Below are 23,474 nucleotides of genomic sequence, written 5' to 3' on the forward strand. Positions count from 1 at the left end.
TGGAGAGAAATTGTTTATCTGTCAACACTTGGACTCATGGTACATAATTTGTGGTGGCTATGATTGCTGGCTTTTGAATACACGTCAGCTCTGGGGTACCATGCTGTGTTCTTGTGCTTTCTTCAAGGCAGTAGAACATACAATGCCATATTTTTACCCAAGAATGTCCTTGATGGGCTGGAGAGATGGCTTAGTGATTAGAGTACTTGCTGCTCTTCCAGAGAGCCAGGTCAGTTCGCATCGTCTGTGTCTGGTGGCTGAAAGCTGCCTGTAGTTCCAGTTCCAGAAGATCTGATGCCTCTGGTCTTTGAGACTACCTGTACATATTCCCACATGTACACAAACATAATTAAAAGAATAAAAATAAATATATCTTTTAAAAAGATTGTCCTAATGTCACACAGTAAAGCCATTGCTTTTCTAAGTCCCCACCTTAGAGCTCACTTCATCTTTCTGCTCCTGAGATGTGGACAGATGAGAACATTTTACTGGGATTGTTCCAGGACAGCCCTCTGCAGTAATGGAAGCTGTGAGCTGAACTAGCTCATGGGCCACTACGAAAGAAAGCCTGGCCAACGTGGTTTTTCTTACAAATGTACAAAGCCTATCATTCCAGAGGAGTCTGTTGTCAGTGATATGAATCGAGTTGTCAAGTGGGATTAGAATTTTAGGAAGCTGTGTTTACTATTGTGAGCCCAACAGCTTTTTCAAAGAAGAGTCAGTGCTGATGCTTGTTTGGAAGTAGGGTTTCACTACCTAGCCCAGGCTAACCTTGAGATCTTCCTACTTAGTCTCCTGAGAGCTGGGATTACGAGTCTGCTTGCCCAGGCCTGGCACAATGCTGTAGTATCATCATATGTCATATATGGCATCTGTAGCTGCATATACCTAGTGAGCAGGATTTTCTGAAAATGGACAAAAGCTTACACTTCTGTTAGAACTACCCACTGGGCAAGCAGAATAGATCAGTGGGCCTTGAGGAATTCAGGAGCAAAGTTCCCAGTGTGGTTTCAGGCTCTGCTGCAGCCAGACTTCATTCAGTAAGTAAAGCAAGTGCTGAGTTTTAGGGTCACTACAAATGAGTGTATCCGTGTGCAGAGGCTGTTGAACTGCTAGTACGCTGAAGTCGGGCTGCATCCAGAGCCAAGCATTCTGCCAGCCTATGTACATAGCTGTAGCTTGGCAGTTAGGGAGCCTGTGAAAGGGCAAAACTGTCACTTTTCATGATGCCTTTATTTTGAAAATTGTAGCTCTTTTTCATTAAAAAGTATTTTGTATGTTAATATGTTTAAAAAGTAAAATTTCAGCTCCATGGTTGTGGTTCACACCTTTAATCCTAGTACTCAGGAGGCAGAGACAGAGGCAGGCAGATCTCAGAGTTCAAGGCCAGCCAGGTCCACAGAATGAGTTCCAGGACAGCCAGGAGTTCTAGGACAATCAGGGCTACACAGAGGAACTGTCTTGAGAAAAGGGGAGGTGGGGGACAGAAAGAAAAAATTTCCGTAACTATAATTTGAAAAGAACATGCAATACTCAAACACCTTCTGGTATGATAGCAGATGGGGTTTAATTATGTACAGCTCTTTGGGCCTCACTGATTTTAAGGTGTTGCAGTGGATCCTAATCCCAAAAGTCAGAAGTACTCGGGCTATGCCTGTGAGTGTTGTGGGACAAGCCTAAGCTGAACCTCTTATCTCCTAGATATTTGGATTTCTTTCTTTCTCTCTCTTTTTTACTTGTTTACATTGAAACAAAGTCTCCTTATGTGGCTTTGGTTGGCCTGGAATTTGGCTAGGGAGGCTACCCCAACCTCAGACTCACAGAGGTCCTCCTGCCTCTGCCACTTACTTGATTGCTGTCATTAAAGGCAGAACTATGTTGGCTTTCTTAGGTAATCTTTAGCTGTAGTTGTGTGTCCAGAAGGCTGTCTGGCACCATCACACCTTTGGCCTGATGTCCACTGTCTAGGAGAAAAGCACTTATGCAGAACCAGCGGTGGAGGCTCCTTGGCCTGCTCTTGATGTGGATGAAGCAGGTCTGTGGGGGCCTGTGCCTGGCACTTACGGGAGGAGGCCTTTGTGTGGGGAAGTGTTAGAGTGACATTTACTCAGCATGATCAACCTCGAAGGGGAGCAGCTTGACCTCAGGTTTGCTCTTTCCTAGAGTAGCTGTCTTCAGACACTCCAGAAGAGGGCATCAGATCTCGTTAGGGGTGGTTGTGAGCCTCCATGTGGTTGCTGGGATTTGAACTCGTGACCTTCAGAAGAGCATCTCGCCAGCCCCCTCTTTCCTAGTCTTAACTTGAAACATTTTTTAGAGGCTCTGTCTCAAAGAAAAACAGTGCTGCTTGTGTTTTCCAAAGGGTAGGGAGGGCAGGAGCCCTGGGAAAAGGGTCTCTTGCCTCCTGTGAAGCTCACTTAGAGTCTGAGTGCCATTTTCTAACTTGTTTCATTCATTCATTCATTTATTCATTCATTCAATGTGTGCCCACATGCCTGCATGTAAGTGACAGGGATAAATACTGGGTGCGGTCTGTCACTCTTCCTTGTGCTCCTAGCCAGTGTTTCTCACCGAACCTGGGGGCTTTTCCCTATGCTTAGCCTGGCAATCCAGCAAGTCTCTGAAGAGCTGCCTGCCTCTGCCTCACCAGCCCTAGGGTCTTTCTGTGGGTGCTGGGGAGCTGAACTCGGGTCCTCACGTGTGCACAGCAAGCACTTCACTCACTGAACCATCTCCTCAGCCCCCATAGCACTTCACACACCGAGCCGTCTCCTCAGCTCCCATTTGTTCTTTTTGCCCTTTGTCCCAAGTGTATTTGGGGGAAAAAGCAAGCCAAACTTTCCCATGTGCCCTAGTTAATAAAACAATGGATCTTGTTGCTGACCTCCTGGCTTTTGGATTTTATTTCTTAGTGCTCCTGTGTCCTGAAAAGACTTGGGTAATCTTTGGTGTTCCAACAGCTTCCATGTTCCTGGAGACTTGGCTGCCTAAGTACCACTCTGCTACTTCTTTTTTTTTTTAGATTTATTTATTTATTTATTATATGTGAGTACACTGTAGCTGTCTTCAGACACTCCGGAAGAGGGAGTCAGATCTCGTTACGGATGGTTGTGAGCCACCATGTGGTTGCTGGGATTTGAACTCGTGACCTTCAGAAGAGCAGTCATGCTCTTAACCACTGAGCCATCTCACCAGCCCCCACTCTGCTACTTCTTAAAGTGGACAGGAAGTAACAGTTGCTATTCTGATAGTTATATTTAATGTAATTTATTTTTGGGACACTATATAGCCTAAGCAACCTGGAATTTGCTATGTATGTTGAGCAGTCTGACCTTAAACTCACAGAGATCCACCTGTCTCTGAATCCCAAATGTTGGAGTCAAAAGTGTCTACCAGTGCCTTTGTCTGTATCCTTATTATTTCGAAACTGTGGTCTTGGCATCCCAGCTCTGGTGGATCTTTAAGTCTCCAGAGCAGAGCAGTGCACTGGGGACACTGTGGGACTTTTGGGACGAGAATACATTCTTTCCACTCCTGCAGTGTTTCTGAGAGTACCTTTTGCATACACTGTGTCCTGAGTAAATCCGTTCCTCACTTGTTTCACTAAGGGCTGCTCCTGGCCTTTTAGCTTTTGCCAACAGTGAAGCATATTTTTATCTTCTATAAAGTGAGGCCGGACAAGCCATGGATGCTTTCCACAGCCCTTTCCAGACATGTCAGGAACACGCTAGGCTCTCACTGGGGGCATGTGCAGTGGGCTTACTAGACTCACTGCTGGACAGGCATCTGGTGACTGGCATGTCATTCCAGCCCAGGGCTGTGTGTCTGGCTGCCTTGTCTTGCTTCCTGTGGAAATAACCCCACCAAACCAGATGTGGCATGAAGGCTCCTGGAGAGGCTTGATGTAAGAAACAGCTCTGAGATGCCTGTCCTCGAGGCTGACGGGAAAGAAGCCATTTGTCTCAACATCCTGTATGATGTGGTTCATGCCGTGACTGAGACAATCCCAGTGGGGAATGTGCTGGAACACAGTGAGCCTTTGTTCAGTCATTTTCTCTTCTGCCTTCATCGCTTTTCATGTCATGAGAGCCGGTGCTCTGGAGTGTTTCCCTTTTTAATCTTCACCCCTAAAATGAAGCTTTATGCTCTAAATAGTGTTGTGTGTCCCACCCGTCCCATCCTATGCTGGTGACCAAACCCATGCTCCACCATGAGCTACACCCACAGGCCTCTGCTTACTTTTTAATTTGAGACAGCTTTTTTTTTTAATTTTTAAAAGATTTATTTATATTTATTTATTTAATGTATATGAGTGCTCTATCTGCATGTATACTTTCTTACCAGAAGAGGGCATCAGGTCACATTATGGGAATTGGACTCAGGACCTCTGGAAGAACAACCAGTATAAACTCAGCCATCTCTCCAGCTCCATGTTTTGTTTTTTAAATTAATTTTTTTTGAGACAGGGTTTTTCTGTAGTTCTGGCTGTTCTGGGACTCACTCTATAGACCAGACTGGCCCCAAACTCAGAGATCTGCCAGCTTCTGCCTCTTGATTGATGGGATCAAAGGTGTGCATCACCACTGCCCGGCCTGCCAGCGGGACAGGCTTTATTAAGTGGCCCTGCCTAGGCTCAGCTGAATGACTCTGTAGCCCCGCAGGCCTCGAGCTCACTCTTCCATCACAGCCTCCCAGTACAGCGTTCAAAGGTCCCGTATTAATACTTCAGTTTTTTCTCATGGATGCTGCAAATATTTGAAAACACATTTGTAGTTAAATATTTAGTTACCATGGCATATTGCTGACTGACAGGCCGCCGAGCAATCAGCATTGACAGCCAGTTTGTCACTCACAAGCTGAGCAGCTGAGTTTATGCAGTTATTCAGTGCATTCAGTGCAGGCTCAGAGACCAGAGCACAGGCACAGGTGCTGTGAAGACGTAGTCTATGGTTTGTAATTAATTTGTGTGTTTGAGATAGAATCTCATAATGCAGCCCTATCTTGCCTAGGACTTGCCATGTAGACCAGAGTGGACTTGAATTCACAGACATCTGCTTCCCGAGGGCAGGGATTACACATGTGGTGCCACCGTGCCTGGTTTTGGTTTTTTATTGAAATGTAATAATGTTAATTTTTGTGGGGACTGGCATAATTGTATGTACTAATGAGGCACGGTGTGACTTTTCCACACAGTGTACTGTCAGCACTGGCCAGCCCAGGGTAAATGGGTTCACCTTACCGGTGGGTTCTCAGTGGCAATGCTGATGTCATACTGGTGTCTGTGTCTGGCATGAACATTGGCCCCATATCAGCTGCAGGATGCCTGCGAGAGGGCGGTTCAGTTGCTCACAGGCTCCAGCTTTCAGCAGTGCCTGGGAGGCAGATGCTTAGCAAAGCAGATCTTTATGAAGTATAGTAAGCCAGAGGAAAGTGCTTATCCATAAAGCAGGACCCGGGACCAGGGAGGTGGGTGCTGGTGTCCTTCAGGCATGATTTAGTGTCACTGAAGAACCTGTGTGGGAACAGAAAACACGTGGGAAAGGGCGAAGGGGCTGTCTGATTGGAAGAGACAGGGCTGGGGGTGGAGGTGGGATGACTAGACAGGTCCAGTGAGTGAGCAAGGAAGAGAGCCCAAGATGGATGCTGCTGGTCCACCTGCTGAGGACACAGAAACTCTTCAAGCCACTGCAGCATGAGCCCAAGAAATCTTGTCTGTCTCTGATGTGGCTCTTGAGCTGCTGTTGAGAGCTCTGGAGCAGAAGGCGGAGAACCCTGGAAAACTGCACATGAATCCAGATGTTAGGTGATGCCTGGGTGCAGTCAGAGCCTGAGGCAGAATCTGTAGGAGAGAATAAACCTCCCAGGCCCAAGCTTTGGCCCAAGCAGCTGGGGAACATGGGCTACTGCCAACGGGGAGCCGTACCTGGGTTAATATCCAAGGAGGGACCTGTGCTGAGAGAGTGCTGTGTGGTAGGGGTGTGAGTGACATGAAGCTGAGCACCAGGCCTTCAGTGCCCATTGAGCACTGGGCCTTGCCCTGGCTCCCTGTAGGGAGGGAACTAGTTGGTTGGGAGCAGGCAAAGACCTAAGAACAATGGCCTGGGGAATAGCCCTGCAGGAAGCCTAGGCACAGTGTGTGTGGTATAGGGCCAGCCTTGCTGGAGAGAAGCCAAGGCCCTAGAGCTGGAGCAGCCTGGTAGGAAAGACTGACACTCAGGGGGCTCAGGAACAGCAAGGAGGGAGCAAATGGAGGGAGCACTGAGTGCCCTGGAACACTTGGCACCCTGGAGGGAGGCCTGGGGGCGGGGCAGGAAAGCAAGGCCGTCTGTGGGGCCCTGGCAAGGGCCAGTGGAGGTAGTGTGACTGACACACTAGTCCAGGGGTTCTGAGGAGTTCAGTCAAGGTGCAGGGAGGGGCAGAGGGTGGGGCGGGGTCTGTGGTGAGATGGGTTAAAGAGGGCCTCACTAGATAATTAGACTGAGGCTTAAGCCTCGAATAGGTTCGACATCCAGTGCTGGGGGAAAATGTTTGAGGTGCTGTTGGGATTTGATGCCCGTGCTAACTCTGCATGGAACTACCCTGACCTAGAGACGCTAAGCAACCAGTAACTAATAAGTAAGTCACGCAGAGGCACGCCACTCAGATCCTGGGGCCTCTGCCTCCCCGAGGGAGGTGTTCTACCCCAACCCCGGGTACTGCCGTGCCAGGTACAGGAAGACACGTGCAGTTCCTACACACTGACCTGGGACTTCCCACTGGTGTGCCTTTCTGTGGTGTATTGGGGTAGCATGATTAAATCATTCTTTCATGTTAACACGTGGTGGGGCCACCCCTCACCTTGCTGTACCCCTGCTGAGTGCTTGCGTTGTGACTTTAGTGGACTGCGCTTTTTCCACGTGCACCCTGGAAGCTTCAGCACTCTAAATGGTAATTGCAGTCGGAGTCTTTATTGAACATTAGTCTTAGTCCAGCTGTTTTATTACATTAGGACTGGATTCTCCCCAGGCCTTCTGAGAAATGGCAAAGCTAATTTGCCAAAATGGCAACTGCGTGCATGTCTCTCTGTTCCAGTTTTCTTGGGCCGCTTGCCCTAGTTTTTTTTCTATTGAAACCTTCACTGTTAGCAGAATTTTAAATGTTTTTATCCTGGCAACAGGAGCATTTGGATAAACAGCGAGGAAGGAGGGCAGTGGTGTCCTTGTTTGGAGGAGGTCAGAGTTCAGGGTTTTATAGCCAGTCCAGAGTGTTTTCCTAAGCCATTTGCAGAGCTTTTAGGAAGCAGGAAGGTGCCGGGGTTGGGCATTTAAAAGCCTCTTCCACTGGCCCCTTAGGAGAGGCAGGCACAGCTCATGGAATCTCTGGGTTCCGGCCACAGAGCCAGAGTAAGCGGGTGTAGACCAGGCAGTTGTTAAATGTTCTTTTTGACAAGGCTGTCTGTAGCAGGTGGCCTGGATACAGGGCTAGATGCACACGTGTGAGGAACTGGTCTCTTCCTCTACATCTTCACTTTCAGATGGAGAAGGCCCAGGCTGCAGGCCAGTTCCCTCTGGAGGAGAGTCCCCAGAGGCTCCTGCACTTGGGTAGACTTGTAGGAGTGTCCAGGCTTTTGACATTGTGACAGATGTAGACTGTTATCTATGAGGTTCATGTATAAAAGCCATGCAATCAAAGCAAAGCTTGCTTTTTGAAGTGAGCACTTCTTACTCCCCTAGGGTGAATGTGGCTTGTGGGCTGTGGGTTGGACAGGTCTTGGAGCTGCACCTGCTGCAGATGAAGCTGGGATGGTGAGTCTCTGTCTGGTGGCATTTGTCCTGAGGTACTGAGGCAGGCATGCTGGTGATTCTAGTATCTTTGCAGCCTTGAAAAGGGCAAAGACTTGTCTGTCTGCATTTTCCTAGAAAACGGTCTGTAGTGTATTTTCAGTTCTTTGGATTTGCTAGAGCCTGGACTACTTTTAGTCTAGTCCTGAATCTGGTTGGGTGGCTTTAGTAAGGTGAAGGCCGCTGCCTCGGCTCAGAGCTGAAGTTTACTCTTTGCTTCTTTATTTGGAAGCAAGAAGATTGAGTTTCGGGCTGGAGAGATGGCTCAGTGGTTAAGAGCATCGACTGCTCTTCCGAAGGTCCTGAGTTCAAATCCCAGCAACCACGTGGTGGCTCACAACATCCATAATTAGATCTGACGCCCTCTTCTGGTGCATCTTGTTGAAGACAGCTACAGTGTAGTTAGATATAATAATAAATAAATCTTTAAAAAAAAAAAAAGAAGACTGAGTTTCTGGTACTAGGTATGTTATCTTTCAGCTGTGGCTGCTCTGTCTTTCAAGTTCCTCCTCAGAGACCTTGGAAAGGGGCGGGCACAGAGGCCTGGGGGTGCCTGGGGTGCTGCATCTGTGTGACAGCCCACTGCCCAGCTTTCTGCTGCTGCTAACGACCCCGCCGGCCCGGAGGTCCGTTACACTGCTCTTTTGAGTGAGTCTTTGTACAATACATGCATATGCTGGCAGGTCCCTGTGTCCAGGGAGGACTCCCAGAGTCATCCCAAGGACCCTGCAAGTCACTGGGGCCCCGTGGCGTGTCAGGTATCAATGTCGTCAGTTATCCAGCAGGTGGAGCACCTGCCCATGCTTTGGCCTTTCCTTGTGACTGATTTTTTTTTTTTTTTTTTTTTAGGCTTAGTGTCACAGGTTTACTGGTCTTTCCTACTGCTGTGAAAAGAAAAAAAGAATTGGCTTAGGTATAGCAAGTATTTTTTCCAGTTTGAATTTTTTCTTAAAGAACCCCTTTGATTAAATACAATGCAAGCCAAAGGTGTGTAAGGTGTATAAGGTGTGGTGACCTACACTCATGGGCTGCCTTTCTGCCACTCATTCACACACATATTTCCATCACGCGACCCAGACTTGAATTTCTAATTGTTGTTTGGTTTTGCCCTTTCCTTGGTTTTGTCAATTTTAAAATCTACTTTTAATTTCTACAGACCTCCCACCATCTCTCCTGTTACTGTGTTGATAAGATGTGTCATCTGGGGTGCAGTACAACACTTCATTCATTCATTCATTCATTCATGGCCTGTTTGATTTTTTGCAAGGTGAGAGACCCTGGTGCCCTCTTTCTCCACAGAGCTGGTAAGGAGAAAAGCCGAGTCTCCAGTGGTTCTTCACCTCACTGCAGCCGTTAGACTGGCTGATGTCAGCATTTTCATGTTTGCCCAAAGTAGGGCCTTCACATCGGTCTGTGTGTCCTGTCATTGTTGAGCCTAGCCATGTTTGTGGGACCCTTACTTGAAGTGTGATGACTGCCTCCTTCAGATGGGAACTCAGTGATTTCATAGTGTCCTTATATGTGGTCCAACAAGTCTGGGCTTAGCGTCTGTGTTTCTTGTTTGGAATATGGAATTACCCTTTTTCAAGGAATCTGGCTGTTGATCACCGCAGCCAGGCTCTAAGGACATAGCCTGCTACAGGGCCTACTGCTGCTCTTCCTTCAGTGGATGGGGCAGAGTATATCAGCACATGCCCACACCTGCGTTTGCCCTTCCTGTCAGATTGTGGTGCCCAGATCTATACTTGGTCACTCTTAGACCATGATGTCAGCTTCTGCACCTCTCAGGAGTATTCAGCAGGATTGGAGTGCCAGGTGTCCTGAGAGCAGAACAAGACATATGCAGCTACTTAGCAGGGACTCCCAGTGGCCCTTGCAGCAGTTACTGAAGATGGTTAGAATTTATTTTATAGGGAGTTCTCCCCATTTGAAAAAGTTACATTGTATCTATTGTCAGAGCAGCGGTGGGCTCCTCCCTCTGCCGCTCTCCTGAGTGTCCAGTACCCTCAGCTGACTTGGTCTCTTCTACTCATTCTCATTTTCTGAAGTTGTTTTATTTTTGCAGATTCTTTACCACACATTTGTGTATGAGGGTGCTATTCCTAGACACTATATATGGATCAGAGTGCTGTCTTTAGACTTGATAGTGATTTTTGTTTAGATATAAAATTGCTGGCTCATACTTCTTTCTCATAGTCTCATTTTATTTTATTGTGTGTATGAGTGTTTTGTCTGCATGTAAGCCTGTCCATTCTGTATAATGTAGTGCCGCAAGAGGTCAGAAGTGGGCGTCAGATCCCCTGGAACTGAAGTTAAAGATGGTTGTGAGCTGCCATGTGGGTGTGGGATGTCTCTGCAGTCCTTCATCCCTCCAGCCCTCTCATAGCATCTTAGATATTTTAATTCACTCTTTCTTTGTCTGGTTTGATTGAATTCTCTTTGTTGTAAGCCATCTGCTCCCTTGCGTGGATGTGTAAGGGAGAAATCTTTCCCTCTGCGTATCTGCATACCCTTCAATAAATGGTTCCAGCACACGGAGCTCCACTTCCCCTTTCAGGAGTCACTTTCCTGGCCTCGGAACCTGGGGCCCTGTGCTGTTACTGCTGAGCTGTGCTTCAGCTGTGCTTCAGGAGGTGCTTGGGTGCGGCCCTGAGGTCATTTCCTTGCCACACTTGCTCTCGTGTCTCCCAGCGCTGGCTAACTGTTGGCCTTTCCTCGCCTGTCTTCTCGGTGGCGTTTTGGAACATTCCCCTCAGTCCTTTTTACTTCCTTCCGTTCATTCGCTTTCCTGTTGGTCTTGTTAAGGTTCTACCTGTTCTATTTGTTTACTCGAGGTTTTCTAACTTGGTCTTTCTGTAACTGTTCATTTTTAACCGTTTATTTAGATCTGTGTTGATGGACTGGACCTCACTTTCATGTTGGAGCATAAGGTGTTTGGTGGCTTAATCAGAATGTCACAGGAGCTGGAGGGAAGTCACAGACCGATCTGACAGGGGTGTTTCTTGAGGGCAGGGTGTCCGGAGGGCCACGCAGCTATGCTGGTCTCTGGGATGTGCTCATCACTGAGCGGCCTCGGCCTTGAGGAGAAGGTGGTGCATAGCAGAGTGTTTTCATAGGCAGCGGGGGCCTGGAGATGCTAGACTTAGCCTGCAGGTCCCAGACCTGCTTCTAGCCATGTGTTGGAGGTGGAGTGAGGAATGGGGAAGTGAGGCTCTCATTCCACTATTTAGGGGGGAAAGCCACGAGTTAGTTATCTCTGCGTGCTTGAAAACCAAGTAAAGCCCTACAGTGAAGCGTCTGCAGACCTTTAGACCCTTTCGGTGCACAGAGCTATAAGCTGTCCCACACTGGGGTACTAATCATCCCTTCTGGTTCTTGACATTTGTTTTGCAGGTGACAGAAACCCCATACCCTGTGACTTCTGGACTCTTGCTTATCAGTGTGCCCCTTTCTCGTGCTCTGGATGATGTCAGAGCAGGACCTGGCGGATGTGGTTCAGATTGCAGTGGAAGACCTGAGTCCTGATCACCCAGGTACAGCCGTGAGACAGGAGATGCACTGTTGCTCTCCCTGTCTTTTCAGTATCAAAGCCACTCTGCTGGACTTCATTCCCCAGTAAAGCAGACACAACAGTGATGCCAGCCCTGTGTGAAAATTTAAATCATAGGATGGTAGCAGGGCTGCCTGCATGTGTGCTTGTGTACACACACACACACAAGCATGTGTCCACACATATTTATTTCTGCAAAAAAAGAGTTCTGGCCATTGCTCTAGATGGCTGCTGTGCGTTGCCCAGGGAGGAGACAAGGCTGACACAGAGCTGTAGGTAGTAGTCTAGTCTTTTCTATTGCGAGTGAGCACACAGAGGCTGGAGACATGCACAGGCAATCAGTGAGAAAAACTGAACTAGTGACATGAAAATATTCATGGCATAAAGTCAGTCAAAATGCTGAGCACAGAATTCTGGGAAGGTGGCTATATCAGGCCAGAGCAGTGGCTCAGTGGTTAGGAGTGCTTTCTCTTTCCCAGAGGACCTGGGCTTCTTCCCACATTGGACAGCTTCCAACCACCTATAACTCCTTCTGGCTTTTGAGGGCATCCCACACAAATTGCATACATTCACACACACACACACACACACACACAAATATATATATATATATATATATATATATGTATATATAAATAAATAAATAAAAGTAAGCTTTAGGGAAATGATTGCTCCTGTATGAGAACAGGACTAGTCCGTGCAGTCGCTATAGAGGTGCAGTGTGCAGAGGTAAGGTGTAACTGCTCTTTGGCTCTGTGATCGTCACTTTAATACGTTGGGATGGTACTGTAGAGGTTGGAGTTGGGGTTATCTTGCTTATCTGAAAGCAGGCCTTAAAGGTCAGCAGGAACTGTTTGTGGGCGGCTCTTGAGCAGTTCAGCTTCCGTGTAAGTCAGCGTGTTGGCTGTGCTAGATTGGGGCATATGACATGCAGAGAGGGTTGTGGCTGTCAGTATGTACATGCTCTCAGTCCCATGTAGGGAGTGGGCCCAGGACCTTCAGGCCAGGCCAGGTGAGGGTGCTTTTGATTTTACAGTGACGAAGCCGCAGATACACTAAACAAAGTGGGGAAGAAGTCACAGGTGACGCCTCAGTGTGGCTTGCCCACCAGGCTCCGGAGAGTATCGATTGGGTGGTCTGATTTTGGTGGGGATGGATGAGGGAGGGCCTGATTTCTGCCTGGCTGAGGATTTTAACAAAGAAATGGCTGTGCCGTTTTCATCAGCCTCAAGGTGCCGGCACTGTGTTCAGCTGTAGAGTCACAGAGCCCCAAGGAACTCAGCATGCTCACTCCAGCTTCTGTCTCTGTGGTTGCTTTTCAGTTGTTTTGGAGAATCATGTCGTGACAGATGATGATGAACCTGCCTTGAAGCGCCAGCGACTAGAGATCAATTGCCAGGACCCCTCTATAAAGGTACCATGTGGCTCCTGTGTGCACTGTGTAACCTCTATAAAGGTACCGTGTGGCTCCTGTGTGCACTGTGTAACTTTCTACCATCAACCTGGGCTTAGAATAGCAGAACCAGCCCTCTTGCAGCTCTACAGTGGCAGGGCCACACCTTCTGGGATTCTAGGGAGGCTCTCCCTGCCTTCTCTGCTGTGACCTATTGGTCCCAGCCTTATCACTCGAGTCCATGCCTGAGGCCTACCCTCACTCAGGCCCAGATGGGTCATTTATTTAAATACATGTGCAAAGAGCCTTTTTCCAGATGAGGCCACAGGAAGGGCCTGGCCCTGTAGTATGGAGATGCCACTGAAATGCTGCAGAAAGCACAGGCCAGGTCCTTCCGGCAAAAGACAGGAGGAAACACTGGACTTGGGAGAGGACCAGCGAAGAGTCTTCCTGTGCGTGCGGAAGCCTGCCTCAGGTGGGAGGAGGGCTGAGGTCACTGGGCCACCCCCAAGTCCTGAGCTTTGCTGGCTGCGGCTGGAGGCTCCTTAGGTGGTCGGTGCATTGCTTCCAGATCTGCTTGTCTGCAGAACACGAGGTGAATATTATTATAGGAGAGAAGTTTATAAGAGTGACTCAGATGACACCAGTCCTCGTCACAGGCTTCTCTGTGTCAACTGTGACTTCTTAAGATGCTCAGTTCACTCTGGTGACAAGAAGGTAGTGCCAGCTGAAGCTGGGAATTCAGAATCTACTCAGGCCAGAAGGGGCACCACGCACCTTTAACCCTGGCACTTGAGAGGCAGAGGCAGGCAGATCTCTGAGTTTGTGGCCAGCCTGGTGTACATATTGAGTTCTGGAACAGCCAGGGCTACGTAGAAAGAAGCTATCTCAAAAAAATATTGAGTGAAATCCACCTTGACAGCATCAGATCTCAAAGTAACCCATGACCTTAACTGTAGCCTAGAGCACACAGAGAAACAGACCATGGAGGAAAGCTGCTGCCTGGGGTCTGCTGGAGACACTGTCCACGTGTGCTGTCGCATGCAGCCGTGTGCTATCACGGGATTGGAAGACATTCACATGCCAAATTGCCAAAGTAATTCTCACCAGACAGGTCAGGGCTGTTTGTGGGCACCTGACCTGTGGAGCAGTGTCAGGAAGAAGAATGCCGTCTCTCTCCTCCTCTATGGGTTTGCTTGAGATGTTAGTTAGTCTGTAACAGGGATCTTCCTCTCTCAGTTGGCCACCATGTAGTTGTCATGGTGTCTGCCTGCACTGCCGACGCTGCTCCGTTGATAGCCGAGTGGACACTGGGGATGAGCTGAGCGCTGCTGTTTGTTCCCTCGCAGGCACAGCCTTGCCCCTAGAGAGCATGGTCAGCGGGGAGCGTCAGGTCTTCTCCTTCACCTTTTTCTTCCTAGTCTTTCTGTGGAGAGAGGCCTTTAAACCAGGGGTCCGGGTGCTGGTTAATTACGGGAAGTGTAGGAGTGAGGCCCGCAGCACTGAAGAAGAATCTTCTCTAACTTGTGCTGGGTCTGGCAGAGGATGTGCTCAGTCGGGGTAGATGTGAGGACTTTGGGCATGCAGCTCTTTCCATGGCTGCTCCTAACTGCTGTGCATAGCAGAGAAATAGAGCCAGCTCAGGGTTCTTCCGGGCCGTGTCTGGCTGCTCAGAGTGCTCTGACCCATGCATTCATGCTTTGCCGCACCCGGTTGTTGTTGCTGTGGTATCTGCCTCTGTGGCTGTTATGATTGTGATTCTGCTCTGTGATTCCCTTTCAAGCTAGAGCAGAGATGGCTCCCACTAACTTGGACTGGGTGCAGAGGGGCACGCTGTTCTGCCTGCCCGTGCTCTGAGGTCCAGCACCAGCCTGACCCTTTGCTCGCATAGGCTAGCACCTTCTTTCTGAGGTGCCCGAGGCTGCATTTCTCTTCCAGCCGAATCCTCATTGTGTTTTCTTCAGTGGCTGCTGGCTGTACGCAGCTGAATGATTTCCTGTTCCCACCGGCACCCAGAATGCTGCCTGGGAGGGCTCTCTTCACAGTAGAGTTCCTGTGTGCGCTGCCATGTACATGGTAGCTTGTGACAGGACTGGTCCTTGGGGGAGCAAAGCCATCCCATCTGCTCTGTGTTGAGCTTACCGTGCACATGGCCTGCTGCTGACTTCCAGCTTACTAGTTGGAAACTGCTCCTCTTGTGGGCCACTAGGTGGCACTCTTGATATTTAGAAGGTCCCTGGAAGGGGTCCTTGACAGATTTCAGTGAGGAATAGCCGTGTCCAGCCATCTTCTTTTGGTTTTCAGGGTTCGGAGCGTAGTCTTATCTGTCAGCATTAGAAAGATTTTGTAGCTTTACTGTATAAATATCTGGATGAGCATAGTGACAAGCTTGTTACTCCACGGCTTCAGTAAAGGTGAGATTGCAAGGGCTTATTAGACACAGAGGGCTGCACTTCTCACTGAATATGTTGGCTTGGCCCAGGGCTCACTCAGCTAAATACACTGGGTAGACTTAGGAGCCAGCTAGGGTCCTAAGGACTTGCTGCTCACAGTGGAAGACACCCTCTCTGAAGCTTTTCTGTTTTCATTTCCAGTCTTTCCTGTACTCTATTAACCAGACGATATGTTTGCGGTTGGATAGCATTGAGGCCAAGCTGCAAGCTCTCGAGGCCACTTGCAAATCTCTGGAAGAGAAGCTAGACCTGGTCACCAATAAACAGCACAGTCCCATCCAGGTCCCCATGGTGGCAGGTTCCCCACTTGGCGCCACCCAGACCTGCAACAAAGTGCGATGGTAAGTCCAGAAGACCGAGGCTCTGCAGGCCACCCTGGGAAAGCGCTCCGTGCCAGCCCAGGCGCCGCTGTTACTGATCTGCCCTCGCCCCGGATATCTGCCCTGGTGCTTCCATGGGGCTGGTTTCACTTAGACCGAAACCAAACACAGGCTCTGCTGGAACGGCCTGAGTCGCTCCAACTTTGTTTCTTGGCTTAAGCAGCTGGACTCATCTTTCCTTGCACCTGGCCATGAACTTGGCCCATGTATGTTGCTTCTTTTCTCTTTCTATCTCTGGCTGGTTATTGCCTATGTTTTCTGCGGGGGTAGTATTTATAATTTTTACTTGATCATAGCAAACTTTCCGTTTAGTCTGAGACTTGCCTTGTGCCTAATTTTTAAATAGGTTTGTGGCCTCCAAGAGAGCTTTGCATAGTTTGTACTCTGCTGGCTTGGAAGGTTCCATGCCTGGCTCAGTGGGATGGAAAGGTGTCTCAGAAGGGGTCCTTCTCACACTGGCTCCATAGGCAGTGTGACATGCGACCTTGTGGGTGGCAGCACCCACCCAGTGTTCTTGATGTTCTAATTCTTTCCCAAGGTGTCTAGGAGGAAGTCCGCTCACAGTAGTGGCCTTAGCATCATCTCTGTGCTCCAAGGCCTCCTCTTGCCTGTTAGATTTGGGAAGAGCAGAACAGTAGGGTAGTGACGCCAGCCTCAGCAGCCTAAAGGGACACCAGTGGCTTTGCAGTGGTGTGGGTGGTTGGTGGGTGCCACCCTGCCCATGTGTGCTGGTAACTAGAGCAACAGTCGGTGCTTTTGTGGATTTAAAAGGGTGGGTTGTGTGGGAAGAGAAAGGAGGGGTTACTTTGGATGGTTTTGGGGTGGTCAAGAGTACCAAGTAACTGCCTGTCCTCTCTTGAAGAGACAGTTCCTGACGACCCCAGATTCACTCTGCTCTCCCTCGGTGTCCTAGCCTCTCAGCAGAGGCAGGGTTCTCTCATGACTGGCGTGGGCTGCACAGCTCACCCCCCAGCCCCCTACATACTTGTGCACACAGTGTCTGTGCAGGCTCTCTTTTGAAATGCCCCTTTGTCCCCAAACATAATGTTTGGAAATAGAGCTTTAAGTTAATGGGGAGACATGAAAGGACCGCAGTGTATGGAAGAGCATGTGCTTGAGTGCACAGTTACAGTGGAACAGAGATGCAGCCTGGAGACAGTGGTTGCAGGCATCACCAACTGGCAGTGGAATATTCCAGAATGCTGAGTTCTTTGTGCCGTTTCCAATGAAGCAAAGTGTAGTTTTTTCTAGACTGACAGAGTAGTCGAGTTCCTAGAAAGTTCAAGTTCCATAAAAACTGCAAGGACGTCTTCTGTCTGAATTCTGCCTAGGCCAGGACTCAGAGTCAGACGTGGCTTCCCATGTGACTGCTCAGGACCTGGGGCGTTCGTGTGGGAGGGCTTTGTGTTAGTTGTCTCAGGCATTGAAGGACACCTTACCCTCCTTGGTCACACCTACACTCTAGTGGCATTTTACATTGGTAGCCATGTTTGTCATATTGACTCCAGAGCTTTGGGCCTGCAGCAAACAGCAGTATTGTCCCTAGGTGAAATAAAAGAGCGGTGATCTTTGCTTCTTATAAGATACTGCCTATTGTGGGGACAGCACGTGGGACTTTGTCACTTGTGGAACATGGTGTCTCCAGGAGCTGAGGAAGCATTGACAGCATCGTTTTTCTCTGTTCTAGTTCTACCAGGTTATGGGAGCAGCAGGGGTGGAAGAGGGTGGGTTTTTTTGTGGCCTGACTTCAAGGGCACATGCTTTGGAATTCTGTCTGTTTGGGAGCACCGAGTGCCAAGGTCACCTAGTTGGACATTCTCAGGGGCCAGACATTTCCAAGTTCTGCTTTCCTCATTAGAAAGATGAGAGCTGGGACAGCACCTGGGTGTGGTAGTGACAGGGCCACACTATCCAGAAGGCTCTAACAGGGAACTTGAGAGCAGAATCCCAGGATTCCATCGATGGATGGATGAAGTCACTGATACAGATTCAGGAAGAGATGAGAATTGTCACACAGAACCTGGGCAGTGGGGCATAGACCGGCTTCTAGAACCATCTAAGAGGCGGCACCATACTGAATGGGGCGGTGCTGCGTTTTGCTTACCTGCTGCCTCTGAGGAGGAGGAGCGCTTACATAGCTGAATGACCTCTGTCCAGAACATGCACTCTGACAAAGAACTTTAAACCTTGGGCCTCTACTTGCTGGCTTTGAGTGTGACTCACAAGACTAACATAGGAGCCATCACCAGTCTTTCAGCTCTAAGGAGGCCTCGAGAGAGTGCCGAGAGATGTTCTTGAAGGTCACTGCCTCCCATTTGGAGATGCTGCAGAGGTCCAGGTCTAGCAGGAGGTGGTACCCAAGGCCTTCTCTCTGCTCTGGAAATCTATGTCCCCTGCTGGTCATCTGACACCCAGCTGGACACAGCTAAGGCTGCTGGGCTCCAAGGGTGCTCTTCTAATTGTTTGTGCTCCTTGGCAGACAGAAGGCCACGAAACACTGCCCGCCTCAGCTGGCATGGGGTCCAGAAGGCCATGGAACACTGCCAGCCTCAGCTGGCGTGGGGTCCAGAGTTTCAGATTCTACACCTGAATGAGCAAATTCAAGAAAAAAAGAAAAGACCTGTTTTCTTTGATGCCAAAGCTTAATCATGATAAAAATGTTTGTGAGGTTACAGGGATGGGGTTTCATCCAGCAGTGACATTCGGCTTCCAGAGATGGAAATGGACTTAATTCTGTTGTGCCTGGCTTGTCTCTCCTGCAGGTGTGCTGCTGTGAGTTTGATTTCGCATAGTTGTGCTTGTAGGGTGGCACTGAGGTACTTTAGCGCTGAAGACATCTGGAGAAGCAGCAGTTGCTGAAGCATCTGCATTGTTGTGGAAGCATTGGCGTGGTGATCCATCCTTTATATATAAGTCCACTGTAGCTGTCCTCAGACACTCCAGAAGAGGGCATCAGATTTCGTTACGGATGGTAGTGAGCCAACACGTGGTTGCTGGGATTTGAACTCGGGACCTTTGGAAGAGCAGTCGGCGCTCTTAACCACTGAGCCACCTCACCAGCCCCGCTTCAAGCTTTCTAATAAGGCCAGTACTCTGTTGTCTAACCAGAAGGCCTCAAGGGCCAGCACAGGCATTTTTATACAAATGGTGAATAAGTTACCTTCCTTCTCTTTGTGGCTAGACATAGCCTAATGAGCAGGAGTGTTGGTACAGTGCAGATGCACCCAGGAGCCGTGCAGGCAGCTCCCAGTCACAGGCAGGCGTTGCCTCCAGGATTGCCACCTTGCACTGCTTGACAACTCAACAGCTGTTAGAACCAAGCCTTTTTGATTGTAGTTAACTAAGACTATTACTGAGGACAGACATTTTTTTTTATTTTCTAAAGCAGTAGATTTTTTTTCTTTAAACAGTTTAAAATTAGGACTGGAGAGATGATGGTTCAGAGAGTAGAATCAGTGGGTTCAATCATTACCAGCACCGTGTAAAACCCAGCATGGTAGCCTGTGATTGTCATCCCCACAGTCGGGGTAGAAGCTGAAGGGTAAGAAGTTCCGGGTCATCCTTGACTACATAGCGAGCTTGGGGCCAGCCTGGGCTACATGAGACTATCTCAAAAGCAAAACTAGACAAACACACACACAAAAGGATTTTGTATAGCAATGGTTTCCAAATTTTATTTAAAAAGTGATTAAAACTTCCCTCAGGGCAGTGGTGCAAAACTTTGTCAGAAGAATTTTTGTTCTTTTCTTTCCCTTTCTCTGAACTGACAGTTACTGAGTCAAGAGACTTGAAATGTTTGTGAAGACTTAAACTCCCTGTAGCAATCTGGCTGCCAACTCTTAGTTCCTGGTGATCTTTTGTTTCCCTGTTAAAGGAAGCTGATCTGGTTCCTAGCTTACCTGCTTCTTGGAGAGCTGGTCTCTCGGTTAACTTCCCTTCTCCTGTGAGTGCTGTGGGAATGTCTCAGGCTTCAGCACCCTCAGTCAGAAGCCTCTGCTCTGTAGGCTGAGAGGGTGGCAGGCCATGGTAGGGCTGTCTGCCTGTGGAGTGTCTGGTCTCTCGCATGCTGGGCTTGCTTCCTTCTTCCTTGATGCTGAGTTCTGGATGCTTCTATTTGATGCTGGGCTTGATCTTCTGCCAGGCTTTGCTGCCTTGCTCAGCCACACGCTCCTCTGTACACACCGGGCTGTTGACTAAAGGTTCACATGCAAGGCTGGGGAGTCCTTAGCAAACCCTGCTGACCCAGACACGTTCCGGCCCTCAAAGCCAACATAGTAAAGCCAACTGGCCTGTTAGATTGTGGTCCGGCAGCTCAGACCTTCTCTAGTACCCACAGAACTCATGCTCTTTGAAGGGAATTGTGTTGGCTCCAGGTTACTCTGGGAAGTGTTGTCATGTCCACCCAAGGTGGTTTCATTTAGTTTCCCCTTGTTGTACATAACTTGTTTTTCTAAGTACTTTGTACTTATGGTCTCATGTATACTAGCCTGGCCTCTTGATTGCCTCCTGCCTCCACTTCCTGAGAGCTGTGATCACAGGCCTGTACCATGTCTTCTTGTATGTGAGGTGCTGGGGCTCAAATCCAGGACTGTGAGTGGAAGGCATGCTCTCTCCTGACTGATTCTCAGCTCTCATAAACATTTAAAGCAATCACTTACACGTATGTGGTTTAACATAAGTGTGCGTGCCGGAGGAGGGTGTTGGCTCCCTTTGGAGCTAGAGTTACAAGTGTTTGGGAGCCCTCGATGTGGGTGCTGGGAACTAATCCTGTGTCCTGAAGAACCATGGCCCCACCCCCTCCCATGAATCTTTACATTTCAGTTTCCAGTTGTTTGCTCATTTCTGAATTCACCTCCCACCACTGGCATGAAAATCTGCCACATACTAGGTAGCTGTTATAGCTTTGTGGCCTATCTCCAGTTCCTAAGTTCATTTATTTTAGTGGCTTTTCTTTAGGATTTGAAAAGAAAGGAGCCTGGCATGTGGTGCATGTTAATCCCAAGGTTTAGCAGGCTGAAGCTAGAGGATGCTGCAGCCTGGAGGCCAGCTTGGCTTATGTAACAAGACCCTACTGACTGGAGTTCTCCCTTCTCTCACAAGGATTCCTGTGCCTTTACTGCATCTGCTGTGAGCTCATCATGAGCCTTGATACAGGTCTGTTTTCTGAAGGTGCTCCGTAGGGTGAGCTCTGCTTCATCTTCAGGAAGAACTTCCCCTACCCTTTCCAACAAACTCTCTATCCTCACTCATGTGACACAGCAGTGTGCTTTACTAGTATTAAAGAGTCGCCAGGGCAGCTCTCTGCGTCAATGTTTCTCCTTCAGTAGGCCTTGAATTCACAGACGTCCTCCTGCCTTAGGCTCTCCAGACTGGGATTTATGACATGAGCCACTATAATTGGCTTAGGGGGAAACTTTTCTGACCTCCGTGTCTCCCATCAGAAGATGGGATAAAGTGAAGGCTAGAGCACCATGGCTAGGGTGACTCACGAATGTCCTGTGAGCCTCAGTGGCTCTGCACTGAGCTGTAAATAATCATAAGTTCCCGGGATGCTGGCCACACCCCAGGGAACTCACTGAATTTGAAATCTTTAATTTTCAGTGCTTAATATCAACTTCTGCCTGGTGGGTGAGGTGGCTCTAGACATCCTCTGCTTGTGTGCTTAGTGCTTGTGCTTGCTTGCTGCTGCCTGCTGGCTCTGGGGCTCCATCTTTCAGTCTTCTTTGGGATGTTGGCCAGCTGCGTGAAGACCCCAGAACCCCAAGATGATTAGCTCAGGATGAGCCCAGTCTTAAATTTATGTGGGCCTGAAGTAGCAGACTTCATTTGTGGCTGGTGGTCTTAGGATGCTGGCAGTGCATTTTTAAACAAAGTAGACAGAAGGCTGCCACCAGAAGCCAGAGGTGCTAAGTGGACACTGGTAGCAGGGGTGAGCAGAGGTGCTAAGTGGACGCTGTAGCAGGGGTGAGCAGAGGTGAAGGGAGGTGGCTCAGCAGAGCTGTGGCTGGGGTATGTGTGTGTATGTAACTGGGAAGTTGTTGTATAGATTTGTTTGTTTGTTTTGTTGCTTTTAAAGCCAAAGGTCTCATGAGAATTGCCCAGGGCAATTTGTAAAGTTAGGTTCTCTTCAGGGAGCTCTGGCTTCTCCCAGAAAGTTCTGATTTGTGAGAAGTAGTGTAAGCTCAGCTTTTTGTTTTGTTTTAGAAAGTTGCTGTTATAAGAGAACATTGGGTTCACATCTAACCTATGCCTGGCCAGCTCTATGGTCTCAGGCTAGTGAGATGTCTTTCTGAGCTGCTGTCTGTGGCACAGGCACTGAGATGCCCTTGTCTGAGTTTTGGCTACAACCTCTTTGGAAGATACTGCACTGTCCCATCTCCTCCCCACCCCCTTGTGTGTGTGTGTGTGTGTGTGTGTGTGTGAGAGAGAGAGAGAGAGAGANGTGTGTGTGTGTGTGTGTGTGTGAGAGAGAGAGAGAGAGAGACAGAGAGAGAGAGAGAGAGAGAGAGAGAGAGCGAGAGTGAGCGAGCGCTGTACTCATGTGTTTCATCTCATACTCATCTCATACTGCTATGTGGAAAGCGCCCTGTTCTGTCTCACAGTACTTGGAATGAGTAACACGCTTCTCTTGAAGCCTTTGTGGTCAGTGCTTGTCGTCCTGTGTGCGGCCAGGCTGGTTGTTGACATTCCTCTGACCATAGCAGGTGAAAGGGCCTTGTTCATACCTGTACTGTGGCTGCTGCTTTGCCACAGTATAGAGCATGTTTTACTGCTGAATAATATGTAAAGATGCGAATATTCAGCATGTGTGGCTTCAGCCACAAATCAGCATCACTGAAGAACTGAAGAGTCAGGCCAGATGTGACTCTACTTGCCTGTAATTCTAGCACTCTGGAGGTGGAGGCTGGAGAGTTGTAAGTTTGAGTCTAGCCTTGGATACATAGATGCTCTCTCAAAGACCCCATCCCCCTCCAAAAGTCCCAACAGTCTATGGGTCATATCATTTACTTTTTTCAAAAATTTCATTAAGTTTTATGAAAAGATTGTTGTCTTGTCTCTGAGAGTTTTGTCCATGTTTGTAAGTGTGCCGTGTGTGTAGCACCCCATGGAGGCCAAAAGAGGGCATTAGACCCCAGGAGTTAGAGTTTTAGATGATTATCACCCACCAGTGTGTGCTGGAAACTGAACTTGGGTCCTGTGCAAGAGCAGCTAGTGCTCTTAACGGCTGAGCAGTCTCTTCAGCCTTTATCTCATTATTTTCTTTTTAAAGATTTATTTAGTTATATGAGTGCTCTCTTTGCATCCAGAAGAGGGCATCAGATCCCATTACAGATGGTTGTGAGCCACCATGTGGTTGCTGGGAATTGAACTCAGGACCTCTGAAAGAGCAGTCAGTGCTCTTAACCACTGAGCTGTCTCTCCAGCTCCTTATCTCGTTTTTATTTAATAGAAAAATAAATAACTGAGCGGGAGGCCGGGAAGGAGAGTGGGAGGGGACTGGGAGCAGGAAATGCAAATAAATAAATAAGTATAAATTTAAAAAAGGAAAATAGACAGCTATGGGTAGAAGTATGAGTAGTTACTTTGGATTGTAAAGAATTCATATAAAGAATTTCAACAGTATAAACCAAGGGGGAGTAGACAGCTTGCTCCTGGAGCAAAATAGAGAGAGTCATACTGTGCGGCAGCCCAGGTGGGGGCAAGGATGGAAGCCACTCTGCCTAGTTTATGCTTTTTACAGTCAGCACTGGAGCAGAGGAGGACCTCGACAGGCGCTCCTCGTAAAGGCAGAGCACAGATCAACTGCAAGGTTGCAGGAGGCCTTTGGGGCCTAGAACCAGGTAAAAAGCATCCTTCAGTCTGACTCGGGAAAGCAGG

General features: G+C 48.6%; 1 protein-coding gene across 11 annotated transcripts in view; it reads left to right on the top strand.

The window, feature by feature from the left end:
- Positions 1 to 23,474, top strand: part of Banp (BTG3 associated nuclear protein) — a 72,730-nt gene that overhangs the window by 9,669 nt on the left and 39,587 nt on the right. For 9 of the 11 annotated variants that reach the window (XM_029480524.1, XM_029480531.1, XM_021169687.2 and 6 more), the window contains exons 2-4: positions 11,214 to 11,353; positions 12,693 to 12,784; positions 15,358 to 15,557. In XM_029480524.1, coding sequence (XP_029336384.1) covers positions 11,284 to 11,353; positions 12,693 to 12,784; positions 15,358 to 15,557 — 362 coding nt within the window. In that variant the 5' untranslated portion in view covers positions 11,214 to 11,283. Of the gene's footprint in view, positions 1 to 8,669; positions 8,734 to 8,976; positions 9,088 to 11,213; positions 11,354 to 12,692; positions 12,785 to 15,357; positions 15,558 to 23,474 lie in introns of those variants that run through there. The other 2 variants (XM_029480525.1, XM_029480527.1) reach the window with 2 other exon arrangements.

This window comes from Mus caroli, chromosome 8, assembly GCF_900094665.2.
Source record: "Mus caroli chromosome 8, CAROLI_EIJ_v1.1, whole genome shotgun sequence".
NCBI classification, from domain to species: domain Eukaryota; kingdom Metazoa; phylum Chordata; class Mammalia; order Rodentia; family Muridae; genus Mus; species Mus caroli.